Source organism: Geotrypetes seraphini, chromosome 13 (assembly GCF_902459505.1).
Source record: "Geotrypetes seraphini chromosome 13, aGeoSer1.1, whole genome shotgun sequence".
NCBI classification, from domain to species: Eukaryota; Metazoa; Chordata; class Amphibia; order Gymnophiona; family Dermophiidae; genus Geotrypetes; species Geotrypetes seraphini.
The window spans coordinates 9,929,275-9,949,235 of NC_047096.1; the positions used below are offsets into that span (position 1 = coordinate 9,929,275).

Consider the following 19,961-nt stretch of genomic DNA (forward strand, 5'->3'; position numbering starts at 1 on the left):
CCCCCCGACGTCCAATTCATCCCTCAGCCTGCACGGAGGAAGCAGCCTACCGTTGGTTCCCGATGCCAGTGAGCCCTGCTGCTTCCTCTGCCGGCGGTCTCGCCCCTTCTCCCTCCAGACCAGCACAGAATAATGGATTTAAGCACCTCTTCCAGCAGATGGAGACTGAGAATTACCGACTTCTAAACCAAATATAAAGTGGGCTGTGCAAGTCCCTCCCAAGTCAGTCCACAAATAGCCAAACAGAACTAACCTAAAAAACACCCAGTTCCCTTTGTTTCCCACACTGTTACAGTGCCAACAGACCACTAGCTAAACCAATGGCTCAAGTGCTGCTGCCGCACAAGGGACACCACAACTCCCCAAATTTACTGTATATGTGCATCATAGATCATCTCTTCAAGTACATGCCTTCTGAAATTGCAACGATTGCCAACCAAGTCAAAGGGTGGGCTCTGTGCTGGTCTGGAGGAACTAAATGAAAGAAAATTTGCAGGTAAGGTCTAATTTCTCCTTCTATAGCGTTCCTCCAGACCAGCAGACCCCAATGGGAAGTACCAAAGCAGTGACCATTAAGGGTGAGACCCAAGGAGCCCGGACCATAACACCCGAGCCCAAACTTGGCATTCCAGCAAGCCTGAACATCCACCCAATAGTTCTTAGAGGAATGAAGAGATTACTACACTGCCGCCTTGCAAATGTCAAAAGGTGGTAGTAAAGAGCATTCTGTCCACGAAACAGCCTGTCCCCTAGTGGAATGAGCCTTGAGGAATTCTGCAACAGATTTCTTCAATATGTATGCCAAGGAAATAGCCTCCTTAATCCAGTGAGCAACCGTGGCTTTAGAAGTCACTTCACTCCTCTAACCACCCAAGAGAACAAAAAGAATGTCTAAACTCCAGTGTCTGCTTGACATACATATGTTAACAGTCTTCTGACATCTAATTTGTGCAATTGCTGCTGCTCAGTGAAACCATTCCGATCTCCCAAGACAGAAAGAGACAGTCTGGTTGACATGAAAAGGAGAGAATCTTGGGCAGAAATGAGAGAACTATCTGAGCCACCACCCTACTCTTGAGAACTCGATAAAAGGGGCTCACGCAAAAAAACTTAGAGGGACCACTGAATGGCCACCACATCAACTCTTAAACAAATGTCCAAGACAGAATCATCTTGTCCCAAAAAGGGTAGAAACGACTCTGGAGGAATAAACTTTCCTGGTCAAACGCAACTGCTCAAGAGCCAGGCTATTAAGACAAAAGGGAACCGGGTTGAACATCTGAACTGTCTCCCATGATAGGAGATAAGGGGAAAGAGGAAGACATAGCAACTAGATGTGCAAATTTGACAAGATCCCCCTCTACCAAAGCTTCCAAGGCCAATCTGGAGCCACTAGAATTTTTTTAGTTTTTTTAGTTTTATTAAAATTTGTTATACCACCTAAAGTAACTTCTAGGTGGTGTACAATAATAAAATTATAAAAATAAAAAACAAGTGTTAGTACTTATAGGTTGGACAGACAAAACAAATATTAGTTGGACAGAATCATCTGCCCCGGGTGAGAAGTGATGCACAACCAGAGGCCAAGGAGAAGACAAACAGGAGCCCTTCTACCAGCCTTGGGTGGACCAGTGCATCCAATCCCTTCAGCAACTGAAGAACAGAGAAGCTCTGATATTGTGAAAAGTGACCATCTGATCCATAAATCAGGAGCCCTCATGTCTGAACCATCAGGTCGAAGGCTTCTGGTCCCAAGCTCCACTTACCCAGATCTAGGACATGCCAAAGAAAAACACAAAACATTGCCTGTACATTGTCCGCCCTGGCAATATGAGATGCCGAGAGGTCCCAAAAATGAGCCTCCACCCACTCCAACAAGGTAGCTGCTTCCTGGGCCACTAAATGACTCTTGGTTCCTCTTTCTCTGTTCAAATACACCACAGTCATCGTGTTGTCCGATAGAACTTGAACCACCTGGTCCAGTAGCTCACAGAAGGCCTGAAACACTAAAAGAATGGCTCTCATCTTCAACCAATTGATTGACCAACATGATTCTACGGGGGACCAAAGACCCTAAGCTGACTACCCTAAGCCCCCCGTGACAGCTTGAGATACTCCCTTGTTCAAACTCCTCGATTGAAGCTACCACCACAAACTGCAACAAAGAAGCCCAACAATATCTTCTACCAAGTTATCTTGTTGACCATTTTATGTTTGTAGAAACCAAGCATTCATTACACATTTTATGTTTGTAGAAACCAAGCCTTCATTACTTTACTCTATTTGCCTTTCCTTCTGTAAAAGTTTGTGCATATAAAAGATATTTTCATAAATTGTTATCTTTTCAGGCTGGTGTATCAGACAAGAATTTCAGTAAATTCAACTTCCTATCAAAATTTTTTTTTAAACCTGTTAAAAACTTGTTTGATAAATTCTTGTAAATTCAATTTTGTATTCTACTGTGCCTGTACCGTTCTTTTAACTTGTTAACTGCATCAAACTGTGAGGTCTTGCAATATACAAATGCATTTTTATGTTATATCCAGTGTGTGAGACTGTGGAGACCAATGGTTAAGTAGTGTTAGCTGCAGAGTGCACATTTGAGCCTGGGCCCACTGCACCACCTCCGTCGTCGTCATGGATCCCAACACCTGAAGGTAGTCCAGCACGTGAGGAAGACTACAACCTAACAGAAACCTGAATCCGGCCCTGCAGCTTCTGAACACGGCCGTCGGAGAAAAACCTTCCCCAATTTTGTGTCTAAACTGGACGCCCAGGTAACATAAGAACATAAGAATTGCTGCTGCTGGGTCAGACCAGTAGTCCATCGTGCCTAGCAGTCCGTTCATGCGGCGGCCCTTAGGTCAAAGACCAGTGCCCTAGCCGAGACTAGCCTTACCTGCGTACGCTCTGGTTCAGCAGGAACTTATCTAACTTTGTCTTGAATCCCTGGAGGGTGTTTTCCCCTATAACAGCCTCCAGAAGAGTGATCCAGTTTTCCACCACTCACTGGGTGAAGAAGAACTTCCTAACGTTTGTACGGAATCTATCCCCTTTTAACTTTAGAGTGCGCCTTCTCCTTGGAGAGGGTGAACAACCTGACTTTATCTACTAAGTCTATTCCTTTCATTATCATGAATGTTTCGATCATGTCCCCTCTCAGTCTCCTATTTTCAAGGAAGAAGAGGCCCAGTTTCTCTAATCTCTCACTGTACGCCAACACCTCCAGCCCCTTAACCATTTTAGTCGCTCTTCTCTGGACCCTTTCGAGTAGTACTGTGTCCTTCGTGTACGGCGACCAGTGCTGGACACAGTATTCCAGGTGAGGGCATACCATGGTCCGATACAGCGGCATACCTTCTCCGATCTGTTCGTGATACCCTTCCTAATCATGCTGAGATGAAATCAGATGACTACTGGCTAATTGACCATCCGGCCCAAGGACTGAAGAAATTGGACCACCCACTCTGTGGCCAATCGACTTTCCTCCAATTGTTCAAGTACAGATGAACTAAAATCCCTTCCTGACGTTAACACCGCTGCTACCACCAGCATCACCTTGGAGAAGGTGCAAAGAGCTGTAGCCAGCCCAAAAGGGGGTGCACAAAACTGATAGTAACTCCCCAATATCATGCAGTGAAGGAAATCTCTGATCAGTATGTAGAGATACGCTTCTGTAAGATTCATCAACGTAAAGGAACGCTCCTGGTTGTGCCGCCAGATCACTGACTGCAAGGTTTTCATGCAGAAGAGGGAACTCGAAGGCACCAGTTGACTCGGTTTGGGGTCTAAAATGGGACATAAGCCGCCTTCCTTTTTGGGAATATCTGCAGAAACTTTGAAGCTAAAGAGAACAAGGGTTAAGCAATATAGAAAGAGAACAGGGAACTAAGAAAGGACATGGCCTTTAGACACAGAATGGGTGACAGGTAAACAGGATCAAATATGCTCTATTATGTAACGCACTAGTGATGACTTATGTATCTTGTGGAACGTCATCACATCTGATCCTATTTAGTCCTGGTGCCTATGTTTGGTTTTTCCTGCATGGTAGTTAGTTTTTGTTGTCCTGAAATATGGTATGATTAATGGCAATGAGATTAATGACATATTGTATCATATGTTCTTCCTCCCAGGCCAAAGGCGGTCACTTCAGAATGGAAATGCTAAGGCAGCCACAGGCACTGTAGCTAATGAGGGATTCCCAGTACCTGAAGGGGCAACCCCCGAGGATTTAGGACAAAATGCCCAGTACCTAAAGAGCCTAAAATTCAGCGAGAATCTCTCAAAAGAACTCACCGAAGGAGCAGTCAATACATCTGAGTCACTGTACCTGACTTCTCAAAAAAAGCCTTGCTCTGTTGCAAAGGACAAAATATCTGAGGCTATGACAAAATATCTGACAAATTTTCTTTTTCCTGCTTACAAAGGCAGCTCAAAGGAAGGCAGATTCCATAGGCTTTCCAAGCTACCATCTTCATTATGGGCAGGCAGCTGAGGCACCACTACACCAAATAGGGAGGTGGAAGAATGGGGGAGGGACTCAGCCATCTGAGTTTAACACTCCCGAGACTCCCGCAGGCCCACTGCCTCAGTTCAACAAAGAAAAATTAGGTTCTTACCTTGCTAATACCTTTTCTAATAGATAGGTGTGTCATTCTAGACAGAAGGTATTCTCTCCATGCGCGTAAACCATGCAGAAGGAATCCATTCCTGGTTCTTCCTCTTCCAGAGGGCTCTGCTGCCCCCTTCAGTTTGTACCAAAGCAGGCAATAGTCCTTTATAGGAACACATAAGAAGGAGAGGTACGGGGACACTCTCCAAACTACAAAATTTGTTCTGCTCTGAAAGTATACCATCTTAAACATTTTAATTGAACAATCGAATCATCAAAATAACCATACAAATCAGAAACTTTTATGTAACTGAAATATTCCTCCCAATGCGTTAACTCTTAAAGTTGGACAGACAGACATCAAAATCATAGTTTTGACTCAAATTTCCTTGACAGTAGGCAGATGGAGTAAATATTCTGGAACTCCATCCTGTCAGTAGCACCTATCTACTAGAAAAGATATTAGCAAGGTAAGAACCTAATCTCTTTTTCTAGTGCAACAGGTGTGTTATTCTGGACAGTAGGGATATACAAATGCAGTCCCAGAAATCTAGGGAGGGACCTCTGTGCTTGCTCACAACAATGAGGACTCAAAGATGGTGTCCTCCCATGCTTCTATGTCCACTCTGTAGAACTTGGAAAACGTATGCAGAGTGGACTAGGTCACTACCCTACAAATCTCCCCAGGTGAAATTGCCCCAACTTCCGCCCATTAAGCAGCCACACGTCTTGTGAAATGTGCTTTTCAAGAAGACCGGCTATTGCTTGCCACAGGCAATATATGCTGACGAGATGGCCACCTGTATCCATCTTGAGAATGTAGTCTTAGATACCAGCCTACCACGTCTAGCCTGACTAGTAAGCACAGATAAGTGGTCCGAAAGTCAGAACTCGCTGGCAACATCCAGATAACGTAGAACTCTCCTATAAATCCTTGACACCGCGCCACAGTGGACAGCTCAGAGTTGTGCCTCATCCTATAGGACTCCATGGGATGATGAGTTTGAGCTCCACCTCCAGAGCTAGAGACGCAGGCAGCCAGTGTCCAGAACTGCACCCTACCAAGAAAGCAGGAAGCGTCCAGAACTGCACCCTACCAAGAAAGCAGAAAGTATCCAGAACTGCAGCCTACCAAGATAGCAAGAAGCGCCTCCAGATACACACCTGGCAAACATGAAGAGCGACAGTCAACAGCCAGATGTGAAAAGTGGGCATCCCACACTGCAGATTAATTCAAAGATGGAAGCATACCAAGCAAGCAACCAGCCCAGCAGTCATCCAGAGTGGCATTGGACATCCAAAGATGAGACACACCAGGCAGGCACTCCACATCTGAAGATGAGATGCAGTAGGCAGGCAGCCAAAGATGGAACTGCACCAAGGAGCAGTGTTCCACATGCAACAATGAAGCTGTGCCAACCAGGCAAGTGGAGCCACCCAGCACATCCAAAGATGGTGCAGCACCAAGCATGCAAGTAAAGTCATACTCCACCTAAACAGGCAAGTGGAACTGCCCTGGACATCAAAAATGGCACTGCACAGGGAGGCTTACGAAGCCTGGAAGATCCAGTAAGGGTAACCTGTATTTCACTCAGAATAGTGTATTTGTCTGCTCTCTCTGTACAACTGTAGGGGTGGGTGCATTTGTTCAGCTTCTGTGTTGAATTTAACTGCTTTGTGTTTGCTTTTTCTCAATAAAATTTTGAAAATGGAAAAAAAATAAATAAATGGCACTGTACCATGCAGGCAAGTGGAGCTGCTCTGCCCATCCCAAGATTTTATTTATTTAATTTGATTTCTATCTCATCCTCCCAGTAGCTTAGAACAGCCTAAAAGCAAGTGTTAACAGTGGAATACATTTGGACAGTACAAAGACTATACAGTAGTTTAAGTGCAAGGATACAGCAATTTAATTACAGGTTAAGAATGGAGAAGAGAGGGTAGAAGGGGGAATTTAAGGGGGAGGGCGAAGGAATAGATTGCAGTTGTAATTTTAGTTGAAGAGGAGGGTCTTTATCGCTTTCCAGAAGATCAATGAGTTCTGTAATCTGATTTGCAGGGCGAGTTGGTTCCAGAGTTGGGGGATAAAGTGGCTTTAGGAGCGTTTGCGGGCAGTTTTTGACAGGAGAGACCTTCCTGGGGGGATGCATAGATGTTTCTTCATTTCCGAGCGGAGGAGACAGGTGGAGGTGTACAGGGTTAGCTTGGATCTTATGTAGGCTGGGGTGGTGGTGTAGATTATTTTAAGTGCTATTACCAGGGCCTTGAATGCGCAGCGTTGGTTAATCGGAAGCCAATGCTCTGCGCAAAGGGCTGGGGAGGTGGGGTCATGGTAGTTGAGGCTGTGTAGGAGGCGGATTGCTACGTTTTGTACATGCTAGAGGCGCCTGAGATCTTTTTGGCTACTCCATTAACTAGGAAGTTGCAGTAATCCATCCTGGAGAGAACACAGGTGTAGAGGAGTTGGGCTAGGTCAGGTTTGGAGATGTAGGGTTTGGTCCTTCTCAGTTGGCGGAAGTAGTAGAAGGAGATGGAGACTACTTGAGATATGTGGGTGGACAGGGACAGGTGGCCGTCTAATGTTACTCCTAGGCTACATACCTGATCTGCTGCTGTTAGTAAACATGATAGTGTTGGGTGTATGTTATTTGGTACTTTTTTCTGATCCATAAAAGTTCGGTCTTGGAGGCCCTCGGCTGTAGTTTGTTATCCAGGTTTTCATGTCAGAGAGGCAGAGTTGGAAGTTGGCGATTTGGGATGATCAGTTTTCGCCTAGTGGGAGAAGCAGCTGGATGTCATTGGCGTAGGAGTGGATTTTAATGTTGTACTTCTGGGCTATATCGATAACAGGTCTGATGTAGAGATTAAATAGAAGGGTGGATAGAAGGATGCCTTGGGGAATGCTGTATTTGATAGGCTTGGGGTTAGATTTGTGCGGCTCTAGTAGGACTGTTTGGGTTCTTTGATGAAGGAAGGAGGTGAACCACAGGAGGGCAGAGTCCTTGATTCCAAGGTCATAGAGTCTGGGTAAGAGGAGGCGGTGGTCGTCAGTGTCAAAGGCAGCTTGAGTTCAAGTAAGACTAGTAGGGCATTGCCATTCTAGGAGTTTGGAGACAAATGGGAGGTTGGAGATTGGGCGGTAGTTGCCGGGTTCGTTAGGGTCGAGGGTGGGTTTGATAATAGTCGCATTCCAGCTCAGAGGTACTGTTCCCGTGGAGAGGGAGGAGTTAATAATAGGGAGGATAGATTCTGCACTATGCCAATCATGCAAGCACAACCACGCTCCACATCCAAAGATGGAGCTATGCCAAACTGGCTAGTAGAGCTGCGCTCTAAAGCCAAAGACTAAATTGTGCCAAAGAATTCTTTGTGGCTCCATACTCTACAAGGAGGAATGCCAAATGGTCAAAGGGAAGCATGCTTGGATGAGGCAGCCAGCATGTTTGGAGAAAGTATTTAAGGGGGGGGGGATGATGTACCGGTATAGGCAGCCCCATTGTATAGGCCGATTTTGGTTTCTAAAACTCTTAGATAAGCTGCGGCTTATATATGTGGGGAAATACGGTAGTTGTCTTAATCTGCCCAGATGGCACCATTACCAGGATAGCCGAGTATCAGTGGGCTTTAATAACCTCCAACAGTCACCGCACAGCTGGATATATGGGTATAGCCTGGTGTTGAACATCAGGGTATAGAAAAACGCATAGCAGCCAGCATTTAAAAACACTGACCGCTATGGGTTAAACATAACCCACGAGGATTTTAGTAAAAGCAAGCCAGTCATAGAGGAGGTTTCAAACTGCACCATCTTCTCACAGCTGCCAATACCTAAGGCAAGAGAGCAGAATCCATGGCTGGTTATCACTTCTGGCAACTCAGTTTGGCATGTCAGTTCAGAGGTCCTCTCAGGCTCCACAAGAAATAAAGTTAAAATCCACCAGACAAAACTGTTCTACCTTTAAGGCAGTAGACCATACTATGGATTTCATTTGGAGAATTCCACATGGTACTGTTAACATAAACAAGTTCCTATCACACGCTCATGAACTCTTCACCCTCCTGTGGTAAAACAGCACTTCACATTCCAGATTGGAAAACAAAATGTGGCTGCACTTTAGTTAACGGTTCTAGTTCTTTCTTGTCAACTTAGTTTGGTACACATCATACCCAGGACCTCAGAATAAAGGACTAGGACTTCCTTGCTCTTGCAAATATGGTCTTAAGAGTACACCTCAGTAAAAGAAACCCTCCCTGGTCTTACCAACTATGGTATATTCTCATCCCCAAACAGAAACATTATTTGCTGGTCTGGTGGACTTCTGCCATACAACAATATGTTACGTTCACATACCATACTGTTTTGTATTTGAATATGTTAACATTGCCCTGCGCTTAGTTTATGATTTACAGTTACAGCAGAAATGCGTTTTATCAGAAAAGAGTTAAGAAAATGATTAAAAGTTTCTTCCTCAAGCCCCAATTTCAAAACCACCTACCAATGGAAAATATTAATATTAAAAACAATCCTAAATGAAATCTCCATGCAAACAAGAGGGCAGGTAGACTGTCTCAGCCTCTTCTACTGAAGATTGAGGTGGGTTTAACCTTTGAATATTTTGAAGAGCTAAAGATCCTTTGTAGAAAGCTTGCTGATATAAACATTCAAAGACCTATATGGTAATGCAATAGCAATATTATATCTACACATTTAAAATCACATATATACTGGTAAGTGGGTGAAAGATGTATAACAGAACTGAACAGTTGGATAATATTGTCCACTACCAGGTCTGCTCACAACATTTCTACTAAAATCAGAATGTTATTTCATCATGAAGATGCATATAGATTTAAGTGCATGAAGAAGAAAATTAAAAGGAAAAGGACTAACAAACCTGTTACAGATGGAGGAAAAAAATCTTGTTTCCATCTAGAGCTTCAAGCTGGGGGAAGAGGCGGTAGCAGCTTGAAGGCACTCAATGGCAGACTCATAAAAAGTGGAACTGCACTAGAATTTGAGCAATGTCATATATGGGGGTGGGGACCCAACTGTACCCCCCAAAAATCAAAAATGTACTCACCTGTAGCAGGTGTTCTCTGAGGACAGCATGCATATAGTCTCACACATGGGTAACATCATCCACAGAAGCCAATACAGACACTACAAAGTACACTGTCACTATTAAAGCAATGCCCATACCGCATGTGTGCTGGTGCCTTCCTGCCTGATGTCAGCTTGCAGGACTATTAGTTCAATAACAAAGCTAGGAAGCCAACTAGGGGAGGTGGGCGGATTGTGAGAATATGCACTTACTTACCTTTAGCAGGTGTTATCAGAGGATAGTATCTTCGCTTTCTCTAAGGAAAAGCAGGAATAATATTCTCACGTGTGGGATTCCCAAGCTGCCATGGTCATGTCTCTGGAAGAGGTTAAACATTGAATATACAAGAGACCAGTGAAACCCAAACAGGTTGGAGGGAAAGCTGGCACTTAGGAAGTAAAAAGATTTTGCAGAACTGCTTCTTCTGGAATTGTGCTCTAAAATAGCGAAAAGTAAATGAACAGATTGAGGACCAAGCAGCCCCTTTGCAGATGACCTCAATAGATGCAAAGCAAAAATGAGCTACCGAGGCAGCTATAGATCAAACTTTGTGGACTATCACAAAGCCCTGCAGCATAAGCCAAGCCCGAGTATACATGAAGGAGAAACCCCCCAAAAAACCAATCTCCACTTGGCTGATGGTCTACTAGGAACTCAGAGTCTATTAAGAGTCAAGCACCACAAGAGCTGGGAGGATCCTTTGTAAGGCTTAATCTGGTAGTAGTATGCCAGTGCATGTTTGCAGGCCGAGGTATAAAGATTTGCTTCCCTAATTTGGTTTTGGAAAGAAAACAGACAAAAACTATGAATTGGTTGAGGTGGAATTCCGAGATGATTTTAGAGAGCAATTTTGGATGAGGTTTTTTTTGAGCACTACTCTGTTGTGGTAAAATCTTGTGTAGGGAGGATCAGACAAGTACTTGAAATTCACTCATATGACAGCCAAATGTGAGAGCAATGAGGAAAACGGCATTTGAAATGAGAAGTTTAAGAGAGCAAGTTGTAAGTGGCTCAAAAGAAAATTTGTAAGGGTAGATAGCATAACGTTAAAATCCCAAGCAACAGGAAGCATCTTTGATAGGTGGTTTGGTGTGGTAAAGTCCATTCATGAACTTGAATATTAAGGGATGAACAGAGAAAGGTTTCTTGTCAAAGGAAGAATGAAACACACCGACAGCTCTGAGATGGTTTTTAGACCAGAGTTAAGAGAGGTGAAGGTAGTTCAGGATGGAAGGAAGTGGACACATGATAGATTCAAGAGAAATGTAGTGCACACCAGGAAGAAGGCCTCATGCATTTGAAGTGGTAGCAGCGCTGAGTTGAAGGTTTTCTGGACACTTCATGACAGCAGAGATTGTAGTTGAGAGGCAGAAAGCATTTACTTGCTTAGTGAAAGAAACCATGCTGCTGTTGCTAACAATTTAAGAGTTGGGATGAAGAAGGGATTCCCCATTCAAGTCTATTAAAATTTTTGATTAATCGCCTATCACTACATTAGTAGTGTTAGGAACAGCTGGAACAGACATGGTTTCTGGGTCGAGAGTTCTAGGAGGAGTGTGAAGCACAATTGACATGGTCATCGAGGTGCTATGAGGATCATGGCGCCCCAATCCTAGCAAAGTTTAATTAGACTCCTCCTAATAAGAGGAGCTGGAGGAAATGCAGAGTAATCAGTTTCCCCAATGAATGAGGAAGGCATCTGACTCCTGCTCCAAACTCTATGTCCCCAAATCACCTGAAGAGTGGAAATTTGTGGTTGTGAGAGGCATAGAAGGATATAAGTGACTACAAATTATGCTAGGTGTACATCTGGGAGGGCCTCCGCGTGTGCGGATCGCCGGACTTGATGGACCGAAGGTCTGATCCGGAGATGGCGCTTCTTATGTTAGGGAAGGGGGAAGCAAAGAGATCTGTGTTGAGTTCCCAATTAGGAGAAAATCCGACACAAGATGGTTGTGCTGAGAGACCATTTGTGATAACTGAAGGAGTCTGCTCAATTTGTCTGTCAACATGTCTGCTTGCTTGCTAGATAAACTGTCCCGAGAAGAAATCCATGTGTAGTCACCCAAGTACAGTCTGGATTGCTTCCATGCAGAGGGAGAGAGAATCCATGTCTCCTTGTTTATTCAGATAGAATATGGTGACTTTGTCTGTTCAAACAAGAACCACTTGTTGGAAAAATGGGTCTTAGAATGTCTTGAGAGCACTGCTTAGTGCTTATAGGTTGAGAAGATTGATATGGAGAGAGTTTGCTTGTGGCAAGACCATACCCCTTAGAGTATGAAGACCATCCAGATGACTATTTTAAAATCGAAGCACCTGTGGTTAGCAGTGTCTGATGGCAAGGGGGATGGAAGGGAAAACCTCAAAGGTTGTGAGGAACCATCCACCACTAAAGAGAGTGACAGAGGTCTGAGGTAACTTGAATTGAACAGACATACCGTAGCCTGAGACCATTGGGTCGACAGGGTCCATTGTGGGATTCTGAGGTGAAGATGAGCAAATAGGGTAATGTATGGATGTCATATGTCCCAGAAGGTGCAGCATCTGAAATGCAGTTATGTGTGGGAGGGTGAAGACTTCGGCACAGGTGAATGAGATTGCTGACTCTCTGCTGCAATAGAAAAGTTTGACCCCAAATAGTGTCTAAAGAGCCCCTATGAACTCTTTATCTTCCAAGATGAGTGTAAATGTGAATGTGGTAGCTAACGGCAAACCCCAGCAGCTCCAGTAGACAAACCACTGAGTTGATGGCATGCTGAGCTAGAAGCTATGATGAAGCCTGACCAACCAGTCATCTAAGTGGGAAATACATGAAACCACTATGAGTGAAGCTCTGTCACTACTACCACTAGGTATTTTTATGAAGACATGCAGGGCTGAAATCAGTCCAAAGGGCAAGACCTTGTATTGAAAGTGTCAAAATCTGATATTTCTGTCAGCAAGTAGGATGGATATGTAAGCGTAGGTCTCAGATCCAGAGAGCAAAGCCAATCATCCGCCTAGAAGTCGCAAGATTGTTGGCGGTATATAAGAATAAAGTTATTATTATTATTATTATCATCCATGTCTAATAAAAGGTAGAAGAATTCCCAGAGAGGCCAGGTGGAACTTCTTCAACAAGTATTTGTTGCGTCTTCAGACATCTAGAATTGGTGTAAAGTCTCCGGTCTTTTTTGGTATTAGGAAATACAAGTAAAACTCCCAGCCCATCTCTTGCAGAGGAATGATCCTGCAGGAAAGCACTTGCGTGAGGTTACAGCAGTGAGGCGGGCAACGTTCCATACCAAGGGCCTCAAAATAGTACCTGGCAGGCCGCATGCAGCCTGCGAGTTTGAGACCACTGAACTAGACATGCCCACTAGTCGGATGTGATGAGGAGTTATCACTGGAGAAAATAGAGTAACCTGCTTCCTATTGGAAGACTGAAGGAGAGTTGACGGAATGTTGGCAATACTCTCCACAAAGAAGTCAGAAGGACAACTGCTGTTTGGACTATGATTGTGATTTTTGGGGTTTCTTCTCATTGAGCAGCATGTCTAGAAGACAAGGAAGAAGGTTGATCGTAGCAACATTTAATGTTTTAATATGAACATCTGAATTGGAGGTGGAATATCTTCTGGAGGATGATGAAGATCGAGAGGTCTGTAGTTTAGATAAAGTTGTCATAGTATCTATGTGGGGGGGGGGGGGGGTTTCCATCTTATCTGCAACTTCCTCAATTTTTCTCCAAACAGGTCCTCTCCCTTGCAAGGTACATTGGAAAGGTACTGAAGTTGAACTGAAGTTTTCAGACAAGAGACTCAAAGCCAGGTCAACCTATACATTACAGGAAGAAAGAAAAGTATCAAAAGCTACTCTAGCCATGAACTTCCTAGTAGTAAATAAAGTTTTTAGGATCATTCCATATCAAGTGGTCCAGATCTCTCCACTCGACATCTCAGAAATCAATGAAAATTGATATGTTGGGACCTCTAATGAAAATATTCAAAGTTTTGAGGCATGATCTCAACTAGGTCCAGAGTTAGGGGCCCCTTTAACTGGGCCACTTCTTTATATCTCTGGAAGATAATGAATTCAAGCTATAGAAAGAACAGTTGGTCAACAAGGACGAAAGCCACATTTCTAGGACAACTTTTTAGGCTGAATCTAAACATTCTGCTCAGAACAGTGACAAGATGCTTTGTTGGATCACTAAGCAGCCACCAAGTTGGTAAAGTTTGTTGCAGAAAATGCAAGTACATGTTTGACTGGTCACGTCTTCTATCTAGAAGCATCGCAGATTTAAGAATTCAGGAAATGAAAGACTACAGCCAGTGGATGCCCTACACATTAAGCCTACTATACTTTTTGTTAATGATATAAAGCTTCACGATTGATGAAAAAAAAAAGTATACAAATTTTAGCTATGTTTGAAGCCATATATCACAACTATACATTTCTCCAATCCTTTTCTTTTTGTACCATTAGAAAGAGCAATTTTTAAGCTAAAAAAAACTAACCTAAAGTAGACCAAGGCTGTCTACTTCCACATAAGTTTAAAACACATGTGGGATGCAGTCCAGTGCTGAAACAAAAGTAGCTTTCAGTGTAAGAATTTTTGAGTTTATTGAATGCAACAAAATGTTTACATAGGGACAACAAAATATGATGAAAGGTAACAAAGAAAAATAAAAATCACACCTTTCAGTCTATGCTTCACTATCAAATTTAGACCCTGCTTATCCCACTATCCTGAATATAATGCCTTAAACTTGCTGTCAATGTTGGAAAGAATAAGTTGCAAATAGCTACACTGCCTCATTGTTGATGTAGTCATTGGAGTCTAAAAAACCATAAAAATATGTTCCTCGGAAACCCAGACACCAGGCCGATGAAAGATGCGAGCTGGGCCACATAGATGCAAGAAGTTAATTTAGCCATCACTATGTTCTAAGGAAATTTCAGAAATATTACCAATCCACCAGTAGTTGTCATATATGCAAGCAACATATTGCTCAAGCTGCAAACAACTTGAATAAATGAAGGATGATCTACTTTGACAACATCAGCAATGAAATGTGCATCATGACTACTCTGCTGAACAAATATTGGTTTCATCAGTTGGCTTAAACTGACAATTATCCCCAATTCCAGCAATTGTGTGACCACTCAAATCTAGACTCTAGAATTGTTCTAACCGGCTCAGTTTCATCCTTTGCTTGACATCAAACATGTGTGCATAACCTCATCCTCTAGCGACGCTCCAATGTAGTTTCACGCTGAGCTGGAAGCCTTTAATGCCCGTGAATGCAGTGACAGCAGTAGGGCTGAAAACTCAACTGAGCAGAGTCTGGATCTCCTTCTGGAGAGTCTGTAGCAGTACCAAAGAGACATCAGTATGAAAGCAGACTGCTGTACTGGTTGGTGAGGCATGGGAGTCTGGTGTCAAGGGACATCTATGAAGAGACATCCTCTGGATGAAAGGAAGACGGTCATCCAGGCATCAAAGCTTATTATGCATTAAAAGTTAATGCTTGGGAGGATGCAGTGGTATGCCTAGGAGGAGAATGTTTGTGCTTCTTAGCTTTCTTACACACTATGTATGTCCTTTGATACTTGAGGCATCAATAAAGATGTAGAGTCCTAGCATTGCAAAAAACCAGACACTCCCAAAGTTGTATTGATGCACCAGCTCCAATATTGATTCCCAAGTTGTAGGAAGCTGTGTGTCAGGTTCTAAGTTCACTGCCATGCACAGTACCAAAAGGTTTTCAAAATTGAAGATTTTAGGCTTTGAGCGACTTTTTTTACATAGAGACAGAGAACACAGTTAATGTCCCGATGATCAGAACACAGACAATAGATGCACCAATTATTCGGGAGTCTGAAATAGTCCAATTACATCAAGAGGTTTTGTTTTTTTTTAAAGCCTCTTGGTACTGTCTTTGACATGGAAGAAAAAATGGCTGACTCAAAATCAAAAGGGCTCAATGGCCCAGGGAGCTCAAGTAAAAAATATTATTCCAAAAACAAATCACTGCCAGGAAGATAAAAAAAAAAAAAAAAATATGGCCCAAAGTAGCCTGAAGGCCCAAAATGAAACAAAATTAAACCAAAATCGGTACAAATACAGGAAAAGATGGGAAGGCACAAGAACTCCCCCACCCAAAAAAAAAATTAAAAAAATCCAAGAACATTTGATGTGCTCAAGAGAGAACCAAAGACACAGTTTCTCAGAAAACAAAGAATTGATGGTCCTGCAAGCAGACGTGGACAGTAAGGAACCAGCATGCATGAGGTATGGGCACTGTCTTAAAAAATTTAAAGTGATAGCGCACTTGGTAGTGTCCATACCAGGTTCCTCCATGAATGATGTGAGAATATAACATCTACTTGTCCTTGGAGAAATAAAAATTTTTACTTGACCTTCAAATCAAACATTTTGGTCCTCTACTCTAACAGCTCTCTATTATCCCTATACTATTTTCAAGTTGAGGGCCAAAACATTAGACTATGGCTCAAAGAAATTTTTTAAAATTACATTTGTGGGCCTCACTTTTCCACTTAAACTCATGTCACCCAAGATATTGTATCGCACATTCCACAGAAAAAAAAATCCTTTAACTTTTGTACTTCTATTTCCATGCATCTTGATTTACAACTGTTTCTACATCAAAATTGCCTGTTCTATTTAAGTCTATGTATTTTTGCAAATTTGGCAGGATGCCAAGTAAGCAAATCTATTTCTTCTACACATTAAATTTCTAAAGAGACTTAACCACAGTCTTGCTTATGCACTATTTGGGGTTCAAGTTTAGAACAGTGCTAGTATGGCAAAAAAACTTACTGAATGGCCATAAGGTGATAAACTCAGTCCGACTGATGATGCAGTGCTCAGGTTGGCACTAACGTATGCAGTAGGGGGAGAAGACGGCAAGGAAAACTCAACAAATTCTTTCCAGGTGCTTGCCATATTTCTACGCTTGTTTCAACTTAATTTTATAATGCTGCATATAATAAAATCAAACAAGACAACTGGATCAATTTACATGTGTCACTTATCCAACACATTTCAGATAAAGTACTTAGGGGATTGTTCTAAAAAGAAGCGGACTCTCTTCCCCACCTTGGGGGAGAAGGGGGGCGGATACAGTTGCATATAAATTAGACTATTGAACCTCTTTTAGTATTTGTGATTTTCATACTTAAGACCAGTGAAGACAGAAAAAAAGGAAGCTGAAACCAGAAAGCAAAGGCAGCAAAAGCAGTTCAAGAAACATTAATTGGCTATAATTTAGAGATACCTTTTAAAAATCTGGACATTTTAAATGCAGAGTCAGAACTGAAAACACTTTTATATACAGTACAACATGTAACATACTGTATAATGCCGGAGCAGGCTGATAATAGTGAGAACTAGTTGATCCATTTGGAAACTCAATCAATATAAAATAATTAGAACTACATGGTTTGGCAAAATAGCTGTTAAGTAGAAGCATTTCTAGGCAGGGGTAGGGGGGTCAATTTTAACACCAGAGTTGGATTAAACAGTACATTCAAGATTTAGATTTAGGAAAATCAGGAGGAAGCCACCATAAATAAAGTTTCCCTTACAGCCCAGAAGAGTATCACAATCCAACTGGAGCAATGGATCAACCAACTCTGGCTAAAACCATACAGTACATTTAAAATCCATTCCAAAAAATTATTCACTAGTGTGTTCACCAACCTCGCAGAGATTCAAATATTGCACTTCAGTAGTACTTGCTAATTCTTCCTTTCAGCTCACGTTTTAAAGGATGAAAAGGTTGCTAGTATTAAAAAGACAGCGAGAGAATGATTTATCAAGCTAAGAAAATACAACTCTTGCTGCACTGGGCGAATTCACAGTGCAGCACGGAGATTAAAACGAAGACTAATAGCAGCGTGGGGAAGTGCTCTTTTGAAGCTGTTGAGTAGGCACAAACTTCTTGTTTCAGATCAAGTGTTGTGTCTTCAGCTTAAGTTAAACTTTTCTTTGGTCTTGCTTGTTGTTACAATATGGTTGTTTTCTTGACTGATCTGAACTTGAAGCAGCAGTTTCAGGTGGTAATTTCTGATCTGTTACACTTCATACTGGAAAGAAAAAAAAAATGTATATATAAATAAAGCCTCACTGGTAAGATTAATGACTAGGTTTATAACCTACTACCAATGGCTTGTGGCAGACTACTATTACGCCTGGAGGGCATTCTGTGCAATGCAGAATTCCACCTTTGCTATAACGAATTCTGTGCAGCCGCTTCCCCACCACAGCACACTCACTGCTCCAGTGTGGCAAGAAAAGATAGGGCTGCATCCTCCTCTACTGCCTTGGACCCCAATGGTTCTTTTAAGCTGTTTGGCTTTACAATGACCTGCAAGGATCAGTCAGGCCCTGGGCAGCAGAGGAGCAGGAAAGAGCCCCAATATGCGGCTATGCATCTACTCCTTTTGCCTTGCTGGAGTGGCGAGGGTGGGAACGGATCTGGGAAAAAAATGTGTAGATATAGGAAAGGGTACCTTCAGAGAGAAAAAAAAAAAAGTGGATGGGACATGTGTGCAGAGAGAGGCGGGAAAAAGGTTGATGAGATATGGATGGCTAAGATGCCAGCCCTTATAATGAAGAAATTAATTTTGTGCAGAAAATGTGAAGAATTTTCAGGGTTTGTTTTGCACAGAATCCCCCCATGAGTATGCTATGAAAATCCCACAAGACAAGAGTATAGCAAGAGTTCATGTAGCATTGGAAAGCCATATCCATTAAATTAAAACTGTAAGGCAGGGGTAGGGAACTCCGGTCCTTGGGTTTTCTGGATTTCCCCAATGAATATGCATGAGATCTATTTGCATGCACTGCTTTCAATGCATATTCATTGGAGAAATCCAGAAAACCCAAGGACCGGAGTTCCCTACCCCTGCTGTAAGGGATATATCTATAGATTCTTCAGAAAAAAAAGGTTGATCACAACACAGAATATAATTACTGTAGTTTAAACAGATTACATACCCAGAGAGTGTTCCAGTTATAAGAAACTGAATAACTGCCAAAGATAACCTATGAGAACTTAATTCTCCGATTGTCTTAGGATCAAGACAGTGATTTTACTAGATCAACTTCCAACCAGGGACCATCTTAAAATAAACTATGTACATAGGAACAGTGAGAACTAGTTACAGGCAAAAGTTTACTACAGCAAACCTTAGCTATTCAAACAAGTATGCAACCACCCAGCCCAGAAAGTCAACCCCCAAGACATTCAAAGATTCTCAATTCCACCACAGTGTGGAGACACTGAAATTGGTGACATGGGAGAAGTTCCTAAACCAAAATTTTAGTAAAAAGGATCAAACATCCAAGCATCAGCTACCAAAATCTTGCAGAACCTATACTATCTATGGTTGACTTTGCAGACCTAAAACTATGAATATCTGAAAAGGAGAGGCAATATGATTCAGAGGTAAAACTGAAAACCTGGCTAGATTCCAAAAATGTGAGTACTGTTTACTTGGACTCTCCTCTCTCCAGCATTCCCTAATTTCAATACCTAGATCAGAGACCAAAATACACTGTTTTAGGTTAGACACAAAATCTTGAGAAACCTGCAGTTCTTACAAGGTAAGACCTAATTTCTCCAGATAATTTTCTTTCCATTAGTCCTTCACACTATTCCAAATCAGTGGGATACTTATGTCCCATCACCAGCAGGTGGAGATAGGGCACATTTGAAGAGCTGTGAGATATAGGACCTAACCCCCTTCCCAGCTCCTTAGTAATAAAAAGCAGTTCCTTTCTTCTCTGCTTGTCTAATAATCTAGCATCCCATTCAACCATCATCTCTCAAGTCGCTCTCCCTCTTCCACCCCGGCCGTCCTTCTGCTAAGCTGCAAAAGCAGACAGAGCCTTATCAAGAAGAAAAGGAATTCACAGCGTGGCAGTCCCACAGCTCCAACAAGAGCCAAGATAGGGAGGGCCTCTGGAATAGTGTGAAGGACTAACGGAATGAAAATTATCAGGCAAGATCTAATTTCTCCTTCTATAGTAGGGATCTCAAAGTCCCTCCTTGAGGGCCACAATCCAGTCAGGTTTTCAGGATTTCCCCAATAAATATTCATTAAAAGCAGTGCATACACATAGATCTCATGCATATTCATTGGGGAAATCCTGAAAACCCGACTGGATTGCGGCCCTCAAGGAGGGACTTTGAGACCCCTGTTCTATAGCATCCTTCCCACTATTCCAG

General features: G+C 42.5%; 1 protein-coding gene across 11 annotated transcripts in view; it reads right to left on the minus strand.

The window, feature by feature from the left end:
* CSDE1 (cold shock domain containing E1) overlaps nucleotides 1-19,961 on the minus strand; it is a 121,916-nt gene that overhangs the window by 91,700 nt on the left and 10,255 nt on the right. For 8 of the 11 annotated variants that reach the window (XM_033917645.1, XM_033917644.1, XM_033917643.1 and 5 more), the window contains exons 2-3: nucleotides 17,429-17,814; nucleotides 16,547-16,706 (exon numbers count right to left, since the gene is read on the minus strand). In XM_033917645.1, coding sequence (XP_033773536.1) covers nucleotides 16,547-16,672 — 126 coding nt within the window. In that variant the 5' untranslated portion in view covers nucleotides 16,673-16,706; nucleotides 17,429-17,814. Of the gene's footprint in view, nucleotides 1-1,123; nucleotides 1,128-16,546; nucleotides 16,707-17,428; nucleotides 17,815-19,961 lie in introns of those variants that run through there. The other 3 variants (XM_033917651.1, XM_033917646.1, XM_033917647.1) reach the window with 2 other exon arrangements.